We start from the raw sequence: 21,662 nt of genomic DNA, 5'->3' as shown, positions 1-21,662 counted from the left end.
CTATACATGTGAACAGCTTAACAGGTTCACCTTAGAATGCATATTTAGAACAATACAATCTAAAAAGGACTGTAATATTCACAGGCTATTAATACATAAATAACGTGAGCCAAATGACCCCCACACTGGTAAATGCTAATAGCTGAAAACAGGCTAAAAAGCACAATACGGCACACCATAGTATCTCCTTACAGGTCCACATTTAAAGAATATCAGCTCATTATGTCAATACACTATAGATCCAGGACTGGGACTCAATTGCTAGTTTATACGTTGCAAAAAAAATTAAGTTATACTATAAGGTCATGAAATAAAGAGAGGGCATTTAATTAGTGCTAAATACTGTGAAGTCCCTAAAAGATTTTAGCAAAGCTTTATTATTTAGACTGATTTCCACTTTTCAATCTGTTAGCTAAAAAAGTGGGAAGAGGCACCTTTCTTTCGCAGCAGCTCCGAAAAGGTGTTAAGAACTATTACACAGCTTATTTTAAAACATAACAACCACTGTGGATCCACAAATACTATGAAACCAGAATATAAAACATTAAAATTTTAAAGAAAGGTAATGACTATTTTACGAATTTAGCAAATCCTGCAAACATTAAAATCCGTGTTAAGAAGGCAGTATCTAGCATTGTTGAAGTACTAAATTTAGGAAGATCATTACATGAAGATCTCAAAAAAAATAAACTGGTTTATATTTTGCAAGTCTTACTGATTCAGTCTTTTGCTATCACTTGAAAATTACTCTGTTTTCAAATTTAACAAAGATTTAACATTACTTTATAATGAACCATAGGAATAACCTGAAACGAGTCACAATTGCAATCATAGTATGTTCTGAGAAAAGATGACCTTTGATGATATTCATAATCAATGCTTGTTTAAAAACAAAATCTTCCAAAACTGATAAATTTAATAATCAAGTTTACTTCAAATTTACTTTTGCTCATAAATTCCTAAGAAAAAAAACTCTTCCACTCTATCCAGAATATCTAGTGATACCTGATGCTTTAAATTTCAACTAAAAATCTGAACTGGCATATATTAAGTAGGAGATCAATTCCATTATAGGCTGAAAACCAATGGATCAGAATATAATTAGTCAATAACTTCCCACAACCTATCCCACCCTCCTTAACCTTTTATAAACAATTTTAAAGACTCTTATATAATTTTCTTATAAATAGTACCTGAATCTTAAACAATAGATTCCAATTTATTCAAAGATAGTCACAGGTTGATTTAAAAGTTATTTAATTTTTTCCAGATTTGCTTTAAACTTACAAAGTAAGTATGGTGTATATAAATATTAACTTAGATAACCACATATTATAAAAAAAAAAAAAAAAAAAGCAGATATATGGACCACTGCAGAAAAATTATAAATTTTTAAAATTTTTATAAAAGAAAAATAAAAAAAAAACATGTAACTTACAAAATATGAACATGAAGCCATATCACATAAAAATAAAATTACTCTATCAGAAGTAATTTAAAATTAAATCTTTGGGGAAGTATTTTGACATAATTCAATGAATTCAATGACCAACAGCTTCCCATATTACACAGAAACAAACCACAAAATCATCTAAAGTCTATATGCATTATCAGTTCTTAATGCAACCTCAAACATTTTACTAGCAACTTTGATTTCCTTTTGAAATAGGCTTCTGTACATATGCATTTATATACAAACATTTATTAAACATGATTTTAAAACAAACTATGTACAAAAGATCAGCATTCCTATAAATAAAAACATTAGGTGGCAAAAAGGCACTTGTAAGTAAAAATCCACAGTTTTTACAAAACAAAACACATTTTACCTTGGATACTGTACAATAAACATTAATTCCTATAACCAATAATGAAAATACTAGTTTACTAACTAATGTTAATTATGTAAATTTAAAAAACATATTTACATATTTTTTGAAGTTCATTTAATAAAAGCACCATGATTCTCTCCTAAATTGATGTTGATGCAAAATGAAAACATTACCAAAAACCAGTGTTCACAATTGTCCTTGTTTAAAAGATTTTGTATTTCTAAATTGAAAACTGTTTATCTGAAATTAGCATGGTGTAAAACAATAATCAAAACAAAAACCCTGCTGCTCTGATTTAAAACCATACCTACTCTATTATTGCATGTTGCATTTTATAAAAAGAACTACTCATGCGCTCCTTTACAACCGTTTAATACTATTGCTGGCAGAAAAGTTCCTGGATATCAAATAATTAAAAAGTTACTTCAAACCAGTTGAAGTTTTATTTGAATGTTTTACAACTTAAAAAATGTTGTATATCAGTTACAAAAGTGAATAGGAAACACGCCAATTCATTTGGTGTGCAAAAATATTTTTCCACTACACAGAATTTAAGGGCTTCACTGAATTTCTTTCAAATTTACATTTCAGCAGAAACACTAAATCAATGACTTTTTCAAGGGGATGTTAGTATGCTTCCACTTTTGTCAAACTTTTTACCCTTTGACAATGCTGCAACCTGTTTGAGTAGTTCTCTGTTTTTGGCCTGTAGGAGACAAAAACATTTAAATATTTAAGATTAACAATATTTGAAATATTAAGTCATGCTGAAGAATACTAACTACTTACTTATTTTCACTTACAGTACAAGATTTCATTGAAACACTAACAAAATTAAATAAAAGAGTGTATTTAGGTTCATCTCTTTAACTATGGATATATAGATGGAAAATTCTAGACTGGTTTATAAATGTCATTTTAATATAACTGTTGTCCAAGGATATAACTGTTTACAAAAAAAAAAAGGCAACTTAAAGTGAATCTGCTTAAAATAGGGTAAAATTTTTAAATAGAAAAAAAGTTTGGTTCTTTGTCCTAAAAATATGAAAACTATAAAAATGTCTTATTTTATAATGAGTAAGATCAAATGACAGGTGATAATCTGGGAGGCACATTTCTCTACAACTGTACAGTCTTTCATTTGATGTTCATCTATTTATAGAACAAGCATAAGTCCTTTTTGCAAAACGTTGACTTGATCACTTTGCCACAAGGACATTCTTAACTCAATGATATTTAAATTTTTTTTAAAGCACCCATCAGAAATGCCCTTTCTGATCTTTTAATTTCAATACGGTCATTTTGTATTGGCTTTGATATCATTTGAGCAGTTATGTCATCATTTTTAGTTTCATGAAAGGCTGAAATTTTTTCCAAAGATTCAGAATTTCACTTTGTCATCTATTTAAACTGAATTTGCACTTCATTCAAATGTTCTATCCACCACTGACAAAGACACTATCCTTGAGCCAATGTGTTGTGACTATCACTAGTGTTTAGTGAGGAGGGACGTGTAAGTACAAACCCTCAGTATTCAGAATATTTTATTTTGACTGCCTGTCTCCCAGTGCAACCTCTTAACTGTGGAAATGTAAATAATAAGGACCTTCCATATATACAAGTACATTAATGATCAAATACTTTTGGAGTTTTTGAGCCAAGATAGAGAGTGTGTCAATATTTTGAAATCTGAGCACTGCCCTAAAATAACAAAATTGTAAACATATGCTTCGGCTTCTATTTCAATACCATTCTTCACAGGTCTCGAGATTTTTTATTATTTAGACAGACTTTTTTTAAACCTCAGTGCTTCATCTTCTCCAATTGTAGCCTTTCTATGGCAATATAACAACAACCTGCCTTCTCTGCATACCATCTCAAAAACTGTTTCATGAAACAGAAACCTTTGCAGGCTTTGTATTTTCACTCCCCCACTCTTTTCCAATCAAACTCTCCCTAATTAATACCCATGACCTCCAAAATGCAAATATTCTTAGAACAATCTTATATTTATAAGCCAAAAGTCTTTTATGTTCAACCACATGATTAACAGTATTTCTCTTTTCTTCGCTGTTAAATAATTAAGGTGGTAATTTAGAGTTTCAATTTCAATTTCAAATACAGAAAACCGTCAAGAATTTAAAAGGATTTTTATTTTCCCTTTAAAACTAAACAGTTTGAGAAATTCAGAGGACAAATCATTAAGAATGCCTGACAGTTAGTGGAAATCAAGTGAGCATACTCATGATCAACTGGTTTATTACTCAGCTGACCAGTCCTAGTCAATGTGGTAGTTTTGAATTGTTTTCTTTCTTTTTAAAAATTAAATTTACTGAGGTGATAGTGGTTAATACAATTATTATATAGGTTTCAGGTGTACAATCACAATTCTATTTACATCGTCTGAATACTACATTGTATGTTCACCAACCAAAGTCAAATCTCTTTCCATCAGCATATATTTGACCTCCTTTACTCTTTACTACCTCTCTCCCAACCCCTATCCCTCTGGTAACCATCATATTGTTGTGTCTGTGAGTTGTTGTTTATCTTTTTTGTTCATTTGTTGCTTTTAGTTTTATATCTCACATACAAGTAAAATCATATGGTTCCTGACTTATTCCATCTGACTTATTTCCTTAGCATATTTTCAAGATCCATCATGTTGTTGCAAATGGCAGTATTATTTTTGGTGTTTGCTATCGATCACTTAATGTATAACTATAATAGACTTCCTGGCTAATAGAAAGTATCTTAAAAAACTTTGACATACAAACTTATGAAGAACATTAAAAAGGATATGTCGCAAATCTGCTTCAAAGAGATCCCCATCAGATCTGTAAGTTATATTTATACAAAAGCATTCGACATATCAAATTATTAAAAAGTTAATCTTCAAATGTTTTCTCAACTATCACTAAGAAATAAACAAACACCCCTGGCCAGTTTGGCTCAGCAGTTCGAGCTTCGGCCTGTGGACCAATGAGTGGTGGGTTCAATTTCTGTCAAGGGCATGTGCCTCGATTGCGGTTTGGCCCTGGCTCTGGTTGGGTCGTGTGGAGGCAACCAGTCAATGTGTCTCTCTCATGTCTATGTTTTTCTCTCTACCTCCCTCCCACTCCGTCTGATGACAAAAGAAAGAATATCCTCAAGTGAGAATTAAAAAAAAAAAAAAATTAACAAACAAAAAAATGAGTTTATAATTTTATGTTCTATGAAACACCAGCACTCAGATATTTGGTAATGAAAGCAATTTCTTCTTTTAATTCTTTAGCAGCTAATTTTTTCAATCTGTATTTATATATTTGGTCTCCTAATCATGTGACTAATAAATTCACTTAACGATAAATTATGTAAAAAAAAAAGGCTTTAAGAAAATAAACAGTGCATCAGTTGTTAAATGGAGACAAGTCCAAAACTGTCGATAAAAATGTATTTTATAATGTAATACTTAACTATAAGTACATTAAAAAAAGCTTTATGCTAATATTATTTTATTATGCACCCTCAAAAATCCATTAAATTATTTAAAAACTCTTAAGCAAACTAAGTTAAAAATGTCTAGAAATGCTGGCCTAAAGAAAATAATTATCTGGATTAAAAACCACACATATCCTGTTTTGAATCCTGGCTCTGCTACTTACCTGCTATGTAACCTGGAGTCTATTTTGTCACATGTAAACAAACTCCACCCCCCATAACAGGAGTTGAAAAAACTAATCAAACATATAAAACACTTAGCCAAACAGAGTAGCTCGTATATAGTAGGCACTCAAATGTTAGTACCCTTTCCTCTTTTATCAACTTATCTGCAAAAGTAGCTTTTTAAATTTGGTATTATTAATATTTTAGGTAATTTAATTTTGGGGGCGGGGTTGGTATTTTGTGCAATTTTTTCTTGGGATGCGTAATACCTCCCCCCCTCCACCTCAAGTTTATTGTCACAAGTGTTTTGAGAGCTATTAGAGCAAGGTAAATTTCCTGCTACAGGGTTCAGATTCTTATCCCAAAAGGTAAGACAAATAGTTAACTCTGTTTACTCACCTACTAGTACATTATTGCTAAAGGGAGTGGGGTTAAAAGAGGGTACTTAACTGTAATAGAATGTCTTCAGCAATAACACAAAAGATACAGGAAAGTGGTCTGATAATAAGGATGAAACAGAAAACATAAATAATGAGGTGGTAGGAAAAGTGTGGAACAGGAGAAAGTACAGTCAAATCAGAGTCAGAAGACGTAGGTTTCTATGTCACTTTGGACTAATTATGTGAACACAGTTTCATACCACATAACTCAAAGTTACCCTAAGAAGCAAATAAGACAGCCTATGTAAAATCATACTGAAAATGTCATACTTCTACATAAATATTAGTCACTATTCTATCATATGAAAATTTAGCTATCAATCAAGAGGTAGACTTAAGATGCCAATCAGGCTAAGATGTCAGACGTTCCCCTGAGCTTACACTAAAAAATAAAACAATAAACTGCTCTTTTGAACAGTGAGAAGTACTAAGTTTTATCATGTTTAAGTATTGCTCACAGTTCTTCTGTTATTTCATACTGGATTTACTCCAGAGTTTATGTTATACCACATTAAATCAGAGATCATCATACAGAAGATTTTGTTCCCAGGTAATCATTCAGCATTAATAACTGAATGAGAAAAATAAGAATATCATAAAACTAATAACTTGCTGGTAGATGATAAATAATGTAAAAGAAACCCAATATATGAGCAATCTCTCAGGACAGAGAGAAAAGGGCAGTTCCACATATCACCACTCATTCAACAAATTATCTGAATGTCTATGTGCCAGGTTCTATGTAAAGTTTCTCTTCAAATTCTTTGTAATAGAACAAAGAATTAAGAGTTAAGAGTAGACAGCATTAAGAGTAGGCAACTTATACTTAGAATTTCAACGGTTCCTAAATATACTTCTAATCTTACTCAGTTTAAGCTACTTTTAAAGAAGTATGACGAATACAAAGCCAAAAGATGGTGTTTCATTTTTTAAAAAACAAAAACAAAAACAGGGCCATATCTATCCATCCCAAATTACACTGTCCCACCAAGAGTTTAAAGTTTGTGTGCTGGCATCTTCCACGTTTTTAAAATTTCTGAAAACCCTGTTACCCATAGATTAATTCTACAAACATAAGAGAATAAATCAATAGAATATGTAGTTAACTTAATGTGGTCTAATTTCTAAATTTATCAAACTTAAGTGAGAAAAAACTTGAATACTCTCCATTTCTGTGTGCAAGATATCAGATACTACCTTCTTTGTAACTGTCGTGACTCCTGGCTTTACCATTCAGTTGTTCTCTGTACTAAAATTCTACTGGGTAGATATTCTTGGCAATACTCTGAGGTTGACCTAGATGCCTTACATCACTGCAAAAAACAGTATAAATTTCCTCCACTTGAGGTCCTCAAAAATGTGTTTTCTACACCCATCTCCCTTCCCATTATCTGGGAGGAAATATAACAATTGCACAATGCACCTGAGACCTTGTTTTCAAAAATCTTTTTAATTGCTTTTCAACAATCAACTGAACACACTTCAATGACATCCTTCTCTAAAAACATCATTTGACGCCCTGGCCGGTTTGGCTCAGCGGTTAGAGCATTGGCCTGCGGTCCAGAGAGACCTGGGTTCGGTTCCCGCTAAGGGCACGTACCTCGGTTGCAGTTTGTCCCCGGCCCTGGTTGGTCGTGCGGGTGGCAGCCACTCGATGTGTCCCTTTCACATCGATGTTTCTCTCTCTCTCCCTCCCTCCCCCCCTCCCTCCTGCACTGTCTAAAGAATGGAAAAATGCCCTCCGGTGAGGATAAAAATAAATAAAAACTTCATTTGAAGTTTAGGCAGAGGTTTTCATAATTAATATACTGAATCGCCTATAGTGATTTCAAGCAATAACTTTTAATGGGAGCAGGATTAATAATTATTGTCAAGTCTAAATCAAAGCTGAAAATACTCCAAATATGCATAAAATAGGGAAATCAATACCAATCTAAGACAATGAATACTATTAACAAAGTGTAGCCTTCCTTGCCTAATAGTTTACATTAATAAGGTCACTTACCTGAAGTTGTTCCACAGTTTCTTTGTGAGCTTTTTCCATACTGTTCATCTTTGTTCTCAAGTTTGACTCTTGGTACTGAAAGTCTGCCTTTAGTTCAGTTAACTGATTAAAAAAAAAAAACAACCAAAACCACCATATATATGTATATGTGTGTGTATATAAATGCACATACACAAACAGATCATTTAAAATAGTGTTTACAAAAAACTCACAATTCATTATAAAAATGAAAGATGTTAACAGTGGTTTCCTGAGTTTTAATAACTTATCTAAAATTTCTGTTTTGTGAAATGATGAATTCTATCTACTTCAGTACAATTTTAATGTTAAGATAATATGGAACCATCAGTAAAACTTTTGAGAAGTTGCCTTTTTGTTTCTATTTAAAGAGCTTCACTGGACAGTTTGGCAACTGGTATGCCAACAGGAAAGCCTAAAGGCTAACACCTTGAAAATGCTTCAATTAAAGTGTACTTTATGTTATATATAAACAAAGTAAACAATAAAACTGGTTTGAAGTTAAAACAACCTTTTCATGATTAAGAAAAAAGTTTCACACAAGGCAAGTACAAATAGAAACGATCTTATGAACCAAGATCTATATTGCTTTCATTTGAAAATATATGATAGAATTATGTGTCCAATTCCAACTAAGATTTGAGGTAAAAATGGAGAACAAAGCACAGAAATATAACTAGTAAGTAATAACAAAAAGGAAAAAGGGTTAATTTAAAATTTGTGTTAAATTAGACGAATGTAAGAAAAAAAGCACAATTTTTCATCTATATCAATGACACGCAAAAATAGAAAATCTCATGATTTATACTAAAAAATAAGTTGGCATTATGTAATTTCACTATCAGAATCATACATAAGAAAGCTTCTGGTTAGTTTTACATGATTTTTACTATGTAAGCTTTAAATGTCTGCAGGGTTTTTTTTATGTAATTATCTAGTAGCTAGTAAACTGAAAGATGTACAACAGCAAAAAGAAAAGAAGGCATGGTGTCTTATATTCTTATTTTCTGAATAAAAGCCAAAGCTTTTGTCAAATTCAAATAGCTGAATTCTCCCTTTTCTATCTACAGTACAAAAGAATTCCTGTTCCAAAATGCCAATTCACATCAGATCAGCTAAGATAATTATTCTCGTTACTATACTGTGAGTTGCCTTCAGATTATGAATTTCTGAAACATAAGCATGTTTCTAATTCATTCATCTTTGTATCCTGATGATCTAATATGTGGTTGGCTCTAGAAGTCACTAAATAAAGTAAAATAAATTCAAGAAAATAACTTGGTTGTCTTAGATTTACATTATAGGAAAAACTGCAAATGTGTAGCTATTTTAGGCTTACAATTATTACTTTCCGTATAACACTGCTAATTTCCATACCCATTAGCGTTTTTTTAAGAAAAAAGGAACTCTACAAAAGCAGAAAACTCAACCAAATGCACTGATATAGAATAGTTATGCTAGAAAAAGGATCTAAAAAAGGAAAAATTCCACAATTCATTACTACTTGGTTTTGGAATCATTATTATAGTAAAACTTATTGTTTTATTCAACTTTTAATCTAGGTTATTACAGATATACCCATCTTAAGTGCAAAAGAAGTGTCTTTAAAATTTTGTGCATGAAACAAATTTCCATAAAAGTTCATTAATTTAAAAAATCTTGCAGTTAATAAAAAATAACCCAAAAAAATAAGACACATATAACTATCCTATTTTTATCTTATCTCAATCCTAAGCTTCCTATATTGAATTTGCTTCAAGTAAAGTACAAATGTATTAAAGTAAATTTAAATCCGCTAAACCATGAAGGCGTGAGAAAATTTAACATAAAAGTTATTGAATACCAGAGGCAAAAGCTAGCTCAGACTGAAGCACTACTATAGATACTCGGAAACAGGTAATTCATGTAGTATTTATAATCATGTCTTGTTTATAATTTTAAAATGAATGTTTTAATGTTTTCCTATTCCATGTCTGAAATAGATCAAACTAATCTAGGATCATAAAACAAGTACAAAAGTAAGTTTTACCCTCAAAGATGACCATACAATAATAGCAGCTATGAGTACTTACACATGCTAGTTGTAATAAGTACTTTACAATTTCATTTAATCATAGCAACCATCCCACGAGATGGCATTAATACTCTCATTTTTATTTTATTTTCAAAAATGTTTTTCATTGAACCCTGACCAGTTTGGCTCAGCAGCAGAGCATCGGCCCGTGAACCAATGAGTCATGGGTTCAATTCTGGCTAAGAACATATACCTTGGTTTTGGTTCATTCCCGGTCCTGGTCGGGGTCATGCAGGAGCCAACAAATCGATGTGTCACTCTCACACTGATGTTTCTCTCTCTCTCCTTTCCTCTCCCTCCCACTCTATCTGAAGATAAATAGAAAAATATCCTCAGGTGAGGATAAAAAAAAAAAGTTTTTCATTGATTTCAGAGAGGAAGAGAAACACAGATCGGCTGCTTCCTGCACGCCCCCTGCTGGAGATCAACACCTAATGCTAATCACTGACAAAATAGGAAATTTCCACAGCATTGCCTGTCACGTTATTTGATCTCAACTAAAATAAATACATGATTGGTATATCAATGACTATATTCAATTGCTGTCTTAAATCATAAGAATTTACATAATATACTGTTTACATCTCATTTTCAAATTAAGACATTAGACCTACTTTACATTGCAGGCTTATTAAAAACTAATGTTCAGAAATTATTATAATTCTAGCTCTCAATTAACTCTTAGAACAAAAACTCTGAAAGACTATTTTACCTATCTCCATTAGATGGCTTAGGTTCCAATTTGGGCTTTTGTAGTATCTTACAAGAATCATGCACAACAAATATTACCAAATTATTACAGAAAATCTAAAAAAATTTGCAAAAGTCAAAATTTAAATCTTACCAGGCTTCAGTGAACCATGTTCTTACCTTTTTATCTTTTTCTAAAATGGTCTGGTCTCTCTGCTGTAAGAGACGTTTAAGTGACATCACTTCTTCTTTCAGTTGACTTATAAGGACAAAATTGTCTGTTCCCCCACTATCTGCTGACTGATTTATAGAGCTACTAAAAAGAAAAAAGTAAAACACAGTTAAATGAAGTAGAAGGAAAATTAGCAGGTGCTCAAATTGCATAAATTAGACAATTCCACAAACATCCTTAAGGCTAATGCAAAAAAATATGTACCTGACAGAAATGGATGCAACTGGCAAATTACCTTACTAATGGCACACATTACATACACCTGCAGAAATATAATTCAGTATTAGCTTTTAGGGGGTCAATACTTCTAGTGTAAAGCAATAGGCAGCCAATTTGTACAGTAACATCAGCAAACTTTTGGCTAATGAACTAAAACAAAGTCACGCTCATAATACTTTAAATCTAAAAACATTTTTCCAAGCAGGTCAATTTAAAATATCACAATCAGATTTGTGTTTCATTGAAGAATAATTAAGATAAAAAGAATGTTCTCTATTCAGATTTGTTTTCAAAACCCAAATTTATTTCCCAAATAGAACAACATAGTTCAGTGCCACTCTTATTGCCAAAATTAAGTTCAAAAAAATTTTAACTGATTATGTTTACTCTTCTGGATGACTCAAAGAAGTCAATGTAGAAGATATACATGTTTCTATTCTTTCACCTAGTAATAACTGGCAATCAACCAATACTGTTCAACTAAGTTGAATTTTCGCTAAAAGAATTCATTTTTACCTATCTCCATTAGATGGCTTAGATTCCAATTTGGGCTTTTTCTTTGGAGTTTCATTCTGAATTGCTGCGGAGGATTTATGGCTGAAACCAAACATTAATAAGAATAATTAGAGTAAAAAGGGCTGAGGTACCAACTGATAATTCTCTTCCCCTAAAACATTATAAAACATTGTTGATTTTTTAGAAGCCTAAGTAATAAGGTTAAAGGGATATCACATTTAAAAAATACTTTTCAAAATACTTAAGAAAATATTTTAACATATTTACCTCTGTTTCCACAGTCCCTGCTCTTGTTCTGGACTCAGATTGCTGATTCTGAAAAAAATATAAATGACATCTATAACAACACTATTTAGTACATCTACATTTAACAGCATTATTCTTCCCAATGAAACTGCATTACATATGTTCATTATAATCTTTTGTTCACAGAAAGGCATATCCAATTAAGTTTTCAGAGTAAGCAAATACATATTGACTAAATCTCATTCTAATAATAATAAGATATATTTTAATCAGATGATTACAAGCCATCTTAAGTTCTTCAAAAAGGATACAAAGATAGGGACTGAATTTTATTTTAATGAGGACCTCCACCAAATTCAATTTAACCATGAAACACAACAGGGTTCTGTAATTATAAAGTCTGAGAATCATCATACTTAGGTTGCCCTAATTCAGATAGATGTTCTACCTTTAGAGTCAAGGCCTTTCTAATAATCATGCATAAAGATTCTTACTTTGCAATAACTTAAGTTGTTTGAAATAGTGCATCAAGTTGAACAAGGAAATACCTTAACTTCTTTGTTTCTTTCCTACTTTTCCTATGAACTCTCCCCAAAGTCTCTAGATCTTTCTTTCGTCAGTACTCTGAAGAAGTCATGCTGAAAATATTGGGAAATGTCATGGTAACATCTGATTTAACTTTTACTTATAATTACTACTTACTACTTCTCTTTCATTATACCATAATATCAATACAACGACTTTATAATGCACTATGAATCCTACAAACTCCCCCTGTACTTGCACATTAGCCAATTCTTCATTAACCCCTAGTTTACTGACTTAACATGTACAGAGCATCTCCTATACAACCTTATCTATAAAATAGGTATAATATATGAGGATTAAATGAGTCATGTATGCACAAATACAGTGGAAGAACACATAACAACTAGAAATATATACATAAATGTGTACATATAAAATTTTCTATTGTTTTGGCTATAGGAGATTTTTTAAAGCAAAAGTATAAAACAAATCATGTTCTTAAAAATCACTTCTAAGTAAATACCAAGTTGGGGAATTAATTCTTCTGAGTTTTTCTTTACTTGTGGCAATGTATGGCACCCTACTAAGGAATTCAGCTTCCATTTTGTTTCTTTCAAAAATTTCATCAGAGAATTAGCAAACCATAGTTGCACATAAATTAATAGCACTATCCAGATTTCAAAGTGAGAACAAACACATTAATAACAATTAAACACAGACATTTAGTATTGTCATCTTCACTTTCTGAGGTGGCCATTCCTGGATGCAGACAGACCAGAATTTCTTCCCTTCCCCTCCTCCTTCACTGTATATCAGAACATATGTGCTCCTCATAATCGTTCTAATCTACTGAACTTAAGAGGACCCCACAAACTGGTTAACGACATGTCAAAATCTATATCCATCAAATATAAAACAGTATTCATATGTAAGTAATCAAAGGGAAAAAGTCAATACCATCCCCTTTCCCTTTACTTTTGAAATCTGCCATTTTTAAAGATTAATTTCCTGTCACAATTTAATCTTTCCAAACATCCTGTGACTGTGTCCTTTCACATCACACTAAGACAAATTTATCTGTAAAGAACAAGAAGAAGGGACCTTTCACCTGAGTCTAGGAGTAGGTCTGCCAAATACCATTTGTCATATTTTTTATTAAAGCAAAAACAAGCAAGATATATGTTCCTTTGCTCCTTAGGATACTCTGATATAAAGACCACAAGATTTTTTCAAAACAGCCAGATTAGAAGTCACTATTTGGTCTATCAATGTTACATCCAGAAAATACAAAACGGTAAGGCAAGTGGGAAAAATTGCTCCCAAAGTAAACAACATCAGTGCCTCAATAACACCCCATAATCTAATATGTGCTTGCCTTGATTTAAAATCAAATTTTAGCCCTGGCCAGTTTGGCTCAGCAGTTGGAGTGTCGGCCTGCGGACCAGAGTCCTGGGTTCGGTTCCCGCTAGGGGCACGTACCAAAAAAATAAATAAATAATTAGTTTTAATTAGAACTGTATTGTATTCCCAAAATATCACTAACTGTATTCCTAACTGTGGTAGGCATCAGTTTTCTGTAAATAAAATTATGTTTTACCTATCTAGAACTTTAAAGACTCATAGAGAAATTTGGGGGAAAATAGTGAATTCTTCTAAAAATCTGTGTGTATCATGTTCCTGTATTCCCTATCTAAATTTGTGTATTTCAATATTCTTGATTTTTACCTGATGACTAAAACCACACTTAAAAACCTTTATACACTCTGGCTGGTGTGGTTCAGTGGTTAGAGCATCAGCCTGAGGACCAAAGGGTCTTTGGGTTAAATTACAGTCAAGGGCACATACTTGGATTGCAGATTTGGTCCAGGCATGTGTGGGAGGCAACCAATCCATGTGTCTCTCTCATATTGATATTCCCACCCCCCCTTCCACTCTTATCTAAAAAAAATAAATAACCTTGGGTGAGAATTAAAAACAAAACCTTTATACTATACAAATAAAAATATTACTACTATGTAACTCCCCCTCGACTCTTTAAAAATTAAATGGCTCTTTATATGTAAATTGAGTTCCTATGTATTTTATTTTATTTTTTCCTTTATTGATTTTAGAGAGAGAGGAAGGGAGAGGGACAGAGAGATAGAAACATTGAGGAGAAGAACACTGACTAGCCATCTCCTGCATGCCTCTCACTGGGGATTAGGCCCACAACCTGAGCATGTGCCCTGACCGAGAATCAAACTGGCAACCTCTTGGTGCATGGGTTGATGCTTAACCACTGAGCAACACCAGCCAGGCCCTATGTGTTTTGAAAAGACAGGGCAAAACACCACCAGTTAAAAAAATTACTTCTCCTACTCTGAGAACCTTGAAGATTTAGAATGTTTCTATCATGGTTACAAATGATAGTGTTATAATCTGTTCTCCAAAATACTGAATGCACATTTCCTAACCACTGGTTTAATTTTGTTTTAATTAAAACAAATTAATGATAACTAAGGTAAATGCAATTTTTACAAGTAAAGTCCTAACAAGTATTTAAATAAAAATAAGAAAATTGCCCCAGCCAGATGGCTCAGTTGGTTGGAGTATTGTCCCACACACCAAAGGTTGCAGGTTCAATCTCCAGTCAGGGCATGTACAGGAGGTAAGTGGTAGATGTTTCCTGCCCCTCTCCCATCCCCACCTCCCTCTCTCTAAAAACCAATAAATATATCTTCAGGTGAAGATTTGAGGCTTTTAAAAATCATCATCCAAGGAGGATGTACTTATATTTTGACTCCATGAAATTCCCTAAATGTCCTATTTTTATTATTATGGTAAACAGCTAAACATAGTCCATGTGTACAATTTATTTAATACACTGAATAAAGTTGGGAAACAGCCCTAGACACTCACAAAGTTTACCATATACAACAGATACTAGTACATAGCTAGTATTTGGCATTAAATGCCTGGGAGGATGTTAGAAAACATGATTTCTAAGTACTTACTTGTGATGGCTACTGCTGTGACGATGGTGATGGTGATGGTGATGGTGGTGATGATGCTTTGAATGATGCTGGTCTTTCTCCGGAAGAGATGAAGATGATGAATTTGAATGCGAAGATCCTAGGCTCTTCCTTTGTTCTTTTGTCTTCTGTAAGACTCTTTTGTATGATAAAGTACAGAGCCAGCATAATAACTTTCCATCAACCTTTTTTAAAAAAAAATTTGTATTAGATTAAATAAGTGAAACCAGGTAACATAAAATGCTCAACTTCTATATTCCTCTCTGTCTCTGTCTTTCTGTCTCTCTCTCTGTCTTTCTGTCTCTCTCTCTCTCTCTCTCTCTCACAAACACACACACACACTGTTGCAAAATAGAAGTAAAATAAGACTTTCCTGAAATTTAGGGAAATGCTTGTTTGGAGTCATAAAATTAGTGAGGATGACATATAGACTTCCATTAGTTTTGAGGCACTTTTCTACTTTGGAGAAACTTATTTTCTTATTACTTTGAAAATAAGAACAAATTGATGATATATTTCAAAGAAATATTACCGAAGCACTAGTTTCAATTCTTAAATCACTATGTAATTACTAAAACCACAAAGTATTTTCCATTATAGTAAAAATTGTTAATTTATACAAAAAAAGGAGAGCCTAAATGACATATACAGTTGATTCTCATTATTCATAGATTTCATATCTGTAAATTCATCACTTACTTGCTAAAATTTATCTGTAACCCCAAAATCACCTTGCAGCAATTTCATGATCATTCACACATATGCAGAGCAGCAAACAATTTGTGTAGCTGAATGGCAGACCTTCCTAACTCAGTTGATCAAGGTGACACTCTGCGCATTCTTCAGGCTCTCATTTTGTAAACAAGTGCCCTTCTCATGATCTACTAGTGCTATGTTTTTTTTGCATTTTGTGGTTTTTATCAGTAATTTCACTGTTTAAAATGGTTCCCAGGTGTAGTGAAGTGATGTGTAGTGTTCCTAAGCACAAGAAGGCTGTGATGTACCGTATATAGAAAATACTTGTGTTAGATAAGCTTCATTCAGGCATAGTTATAATGCTGTTTGCTATGAATACAATTTAACTAATCAACAATTATAAAGTGTCTTTAAACAGAAACATATACAAAACAAAACAAGATTATGTACTGATTTAATGTGACCAGAGGCAAAAACCTAACCCTGTAATTGCTCTTAGGAGCAATAATTCAATATTTAGTAATTCAAAGTTTGCAGCAACTTTATGGAATATAACTATGAAGAATGATGAGAATCAATTGTACCTGTCAAGGATGAGGAAAAGAGACTTCTTTCCAAAACTATTAAGACTAAACCTATAAAAATAAATTTAAGTTTCTAGCTTCTACTTATTCACCCAAAAAGTGCTGGAGGGACATTTCTTACAACTAGTGTACATATATTGCTGTGGGAGCAGCTAGGGGAGCTCCTCAAAGAGTCACCTTCGAAATCAACTGAAATTAAAAGACAACAGGAGGCCTGTGTGAATGCTGATCAGCAGAGGAATGCCCCATGCATAGACATACTTTTTAAGTCACTGTAGGTAGAGAAAAGCAATAATTTAAAACATGAGCCCCAAATCAAAAGGCACAAGACTTTCAATTATACATGTTAATGTGCCATCAGGTAGTTCTTTATACCACTAACTTCAAATAAGCAAAAGGTAAGTGGCTGAAAGGACTTAAAAGCATTAATTCTCCAAACCAATTGTTAGATAACCAAGAAGTACAGAATAGCCATCACAGAATATTTTTTTAAAGTACAGAAATCTCAATTGATTAATATGAATCTACATATGATATAAAGAAGGAGAAAATGCACTGTTCCTGGACTTTAACTACCTGGTTTCGGGGACCCAAAGAATACATCAAGTCTCAGAAGTGTATTTATTATGACTTCCGATTTGTTTGGTGTAAATTTCTAGAATATGTCATAACATAAATAAAACACACCTTTCTTCTTCCTTCCTCCTTTCGATCAAAAGCACATTGTTGTTTGCACTGTTCACAGGTCTGAGGTGGTCCATATTTTTTTTCTGAATTTGTGCAACGCTGACACTTCGTACCAATAAATGCTGCAATTATATTACAGTACTGACAAGGCTTAGGCTGAAAAAGATATATATTTTTCTTAACCAAGACATTTAAAAATTTGCTGCATAAAATATACCCAGCGTATTGACATATTTCTGGAATTAAAAAAACTAACTGGCAAACATTTTTTATTTTTTTGTCAAATACAGGAAGTCCTCAGTTAACATCATTGATAGGTTCTATAACTTTAAGCAAAATGATGTATACTGAAACCAATTTTACCTTATGGTAAATGTCATATTCAATGACATTCATAATGTTTTATTGTTTATAATGTTTCCATTTATTTAGTAAAATCTATTTCTAGTTATGAAACTTCTTGTTACTCTATTAAATAGTTAAAAAGATGAGAAACACTTATGATTTGCAATCCTGTTATATAATACAAAAGTTTCAAGGGTAAAAGGTCTTAAATAAAGGCACACATTGGTAGAAAATTGTCATGTATCCAGGATTTGGGGGATAAGCTTCTACTAATTTAATATCCTGGTTAGCTTAATCACTATACCATTTATTCAAAAAAACATTTAACAAATTTTCATCATATACAAGTACAGATGAATCAAGGAATATTTATTATAGGTGAGTTTTCAACTTTCAAAAATTGGCATAAGAATACCCTGATTTTCTCTGATAGTAAAAAGACAATTCAGGATTTTACAGAGCCTTAAGGCCAATACTTTGACTAACCATGACTGTAATAGGCCAATAATGACTATAACATCCATGTAAGAAGACAATTTGTACTAGAATAATGTCATGACTTTTGTGAATGCCTGAATTGTGCTGCTATATAAAAATTGTTGGAGGTTCTGAAGAAGGGAGAAAAGCAAGATTATGCAAACTTTAATGATAAATAGGTTCTCCATAATCAAGAGTTTGTTATATTTGAAACTATAATGAATAAAATTTACCCTGTATTTCAATATATATAAAACATGCAGCCCTGGCCAGTTTGGCTCAGCAATTAGAGTTTGGCTCAGCAATTAGAGCGTCGGCCTGTGGTCCGGAGAGACCAGGGTTCGGTTCCCGCTAAGGGCACGTACTTCGGTTGCAGTTTGTCCCCGGCCCTGGTTGGTCGTGCGGGTGGCAGCCACTCGATGTGTCCCTTCACGTCGATGTTTCTCACTCTCTCTCCCTTCCTCTCTCTCCCTCCCATTCTATCTGTACAAAAAATGGAAAAATATCCTCGGGTGAGGATAAAAAAATAAAAAAAAAAAAAAACATGCACATTACTAGTTTTAAATGTTATCTTCCCCATAGACTGTCTATAGAAAACTTATTTCCTAAAATGTTTTGACATGTTGAAATATTTACAAACATAGCAAGGTCCAATTTTGTGGAAAAAAACATTAACTGACCAGTAACAAAACATGAAACAAAAATATACGACATACTTACTGTGCCAAATTGCTTCACATTTTGAGCACACTTCTTACAAATTGTATTAGTTTTGCTGAAAAGGAAATTATAGGTGATCAAATGTATGTAGCTTTCTGAGGGAGTTAGCATGATGTAGAAATAAAGCAGATAAAGAGTATGACTTGCTTTAGTAGTATTTAAAACTCACTCTAATAAAAACCAGTAATTAAAAGAAATACAAACATAAGAATCTTTTTAGGGTTGTCTATTATTCAACTTTACTCCTCTTCCATTAACTTAAGTGATTGGTGTGCCACAAGAGTTTTTAAAACATGCAATACCTGACAACTAAGTCAGGGGCACTGACCTCTTTTCCCTTAAGATTGTCATATAAAAAATAAAAAATAACAGCCAACCCAACAATAGCTATCCAGTGTGAATGAATCAAAATAATACTTATTTTTTTTGTCACACTGACAAACAATATACTTTGTTATGCTGTAGAAGTTTGCCATAAGATGAAAAAGGATGAAAATCACCGACTTAAAATAAATGTTTTTTATACATTTTCATTGTCCATTATTGGTAAACAAAGAGTCTTAACGTTTTGTAAATTGTTGCAAAATCTTCATACTTCCCAGTATTTATACACAGCATTACAAATCAGTGCCTACCTAACTTTCCACTGGGCCTTCTCCACTATTATCATGCCAACACCAATTTATGAAGAAATGACTTGTTCTTCTCCTAGGTTACTCTCCTGTGTAATTTTCTAACAGGAACCACTCTATTAAAAAGTACTAGATTTCACTCTTAGAAGCTCTTGTGGCACACCAATCACTTAAGTTAACACTACAGACCTTCCCTCAGGTCTATGTCAGCATTATTGCTGTAGCATTTTTTTAGCTTAATCGCACCTGCTTATATTTGAATTTTTTTTTTTAGCAAGGCTATACATTTTCCATATAATAATTTATTTCCTCATGTTCAAACTGAAGTCTAGATGTAAAATAACTTACTTTTTTATCAACATTCTCTCTTCTACCATGTCTAAAAGGCTTACAACTTAAAATTTAAGAAGTTAAACTTTTTTAAAAAATACTTTAATACAAACAAGGAGTTACAACCCCCAAGTATTTGTTATATACAATATTTTGTCTTTAACAGTCAAAAACTGTTCAGTATACAAACCTTTCTTGTTGAAATTCTGATCTGCAATAAGTACATTTTACAATAGGATGCGCAATCCGACATTCCTGTAATAAGACAGTGAATCAATCAGTATCTATCTCAAAGGCCCAAGTTCACTTTTCAGGTTTAAAATTATTACCTAACCTAGTCAATGTCTAAAACATTAATAAAATCTGTCCCTCAACATAGACAATTGGGTGATTTATCACACAAGTGGTGTAATTCCTTAGGGAAGTCATAAGTGTCTTTGTTTTTATTAGATGTGGGGGGTATGCTACTGATAAATTAAGAAAGCTGTCAGGGTCGATTTCAAGCACTGGTTAAATGTGAAACTACTTATTATTTTGCACCGTTGCTCACAGACAGCATCCCGGCTTTAATGGGATGGAAGGAGCTCCAAATCAGAGCATTCTGTTCCCAAGCCAGTCGCTTCGCTTTCCTGGACAGGGAAGAAGGATGCCATCAGCTTTGCTGCTTCAGGTTCCTAGCAAGAAAGTGCAAAAACCGTCCCCTGCCTCCCAGTGGAAGAAGAGGGCAGACCAGACCAAAAAAAAAAAAAAAAACGAGATGAAAACATCTCCATCCCAGGGTCTCTGCGGCATAGACAGGTGGCTGTCTCAGTCGGCCCCACCCCTGAGACCCCTGAATGTTGTTGGGGCCCGGACCCCTTCTGGGCCACCTGGAAGAGGGCAGGATTCTGTCTTCCTCTCAGGGGCCTTTCCCAGCTGTTGCCCAGGTCATCCAATTAAGGGGTCCCCTGGCGAGGGGACGAGGGCTCCAAAGCCCCTAGGCGCCAGCAAAGAGAGCGGGGCTGCAGTGCAGCGGGCACCCAGCTCCCTCGGGCTACGGCCGAGGAAACCCCGCCCGCCCATCGCCCAGCGCCCACGGACCTTGCAGAGTTGCTGGCCCTGGGAGAGCTCCTCGAATGGATAGCGCTGGGTACACTTGGTGCAGGCGTACAGGGCCGAGGCCGCCATCCTGCTCCTCAGTCTCCTCCTCCACCGCCGCCCGCTCCGAGGCGGGGCCCTACGGGGAAGTCGGGCGCCGCCGCCGCCCGGCCGCGGGCTCCTCCTCCTCCCCCTCCCCCTACCTCGCGCCCACCAGGGCCTGGTCCAGATATCCCCAGTCCCTGTGGACGCCGCCGTCTCCCTCCGCCTCCACTTCCGCCCCAGCCCGCCCAGTGACGCCGTCCCAGCAGCTCCCGCTTAGGCCCCGACAGCGGCGGAGGGAGACGAAGCGAGTAGTTCGCTGCAGTTTAGCTGCGCGGCAGCGGATCCGCTTCCTCCTTGGCCTCCTTTCCCCATCCCTGATTAGCTGGGGAAGCTACTGCGTCACTCGGCCGCTCCTCCCAACCCCTAACCCCGGCTACGCAGGGAGCTCCCACAAAGGGAGGAAGTCGGCGGCCAATAACAACCCGACGCTCTAGGCGCGGGAAAGCCGCTTCAAACTCGCCCCGCCCACAGGCCCCGGTCGCGGCTATTTCCAGCAGCCAGTCTCGGGCTTGGCTGAGAGCTCCCCCATCCAATTGGGCAAGTGTTCGCGAAG

General features: G+C 34.3%; 1 protein-coding gene across 2 annotated transcripts; it reads right to left on the bottom strand.

Annotated features, from left to right (window-relative positions):
* Window positions 1–1,964: 1,964 nt before the first annotated feature.
* Window positions 1,965–21,142, bottom strand: FAM76B (family with sequence similarity 76 member B). Of its 2 annotated transcripts, none has more exons than XM_036259899.1 (10): window positions 21,008–21,142; window positions 20,118–20,182; window positions 18,966–19,020; window positions 17,424–17,579; window positions 15,439–15,641; window positions 11,939–11,986; window positions 11,672–11,752; window positions 10,885–11,017; window positions 7,923–8,024; window positions 1,965–2,538 (listed from the first exon to the last, which is right to left on the bottom strand). In XM_036259899.1, exons 1-10 carry the CDS (start codon window positions 21,092–21,094, stop codon window positions 2,449–2,451), a joined length of 1,020 nt encoding a protein of 339 aa, XP_036115792.1. In that variant the 5' UTR covers window positions 21,095–21,142; the 3' UTR covers window positions 1,965–2,448. The 2 variants fall into 2 exon arrangements, with proteins under 2 accessions (XP_036115792.1, XP_036115791.1); XM_036259898.1 differs by having other exon boundaries at window positions 10,885–11,020; window positions 21,008–21,141.
* Window positions 21,143–21,662: the final 520 nt, after the last annotated feature.

This window comes from Molossus molossus, unplaced genomic scaffold, assembly GCF_014108415.1.
Source record: "Molossus molossus isolate mMolMol1 unplaced genomic scaffold, mMolMol1.p scaffold_m16_p_13, whole genome shotgun sequence".
Lineage (NCBI taxonomy): Eukaryota > Metazoa > Chordata > Mammalia > Chiroptera > Molossidae > Molossus > Molossus molossus.
This window is presented reverse-complemented; position numbering and strand designations above follow the sequence as displayed.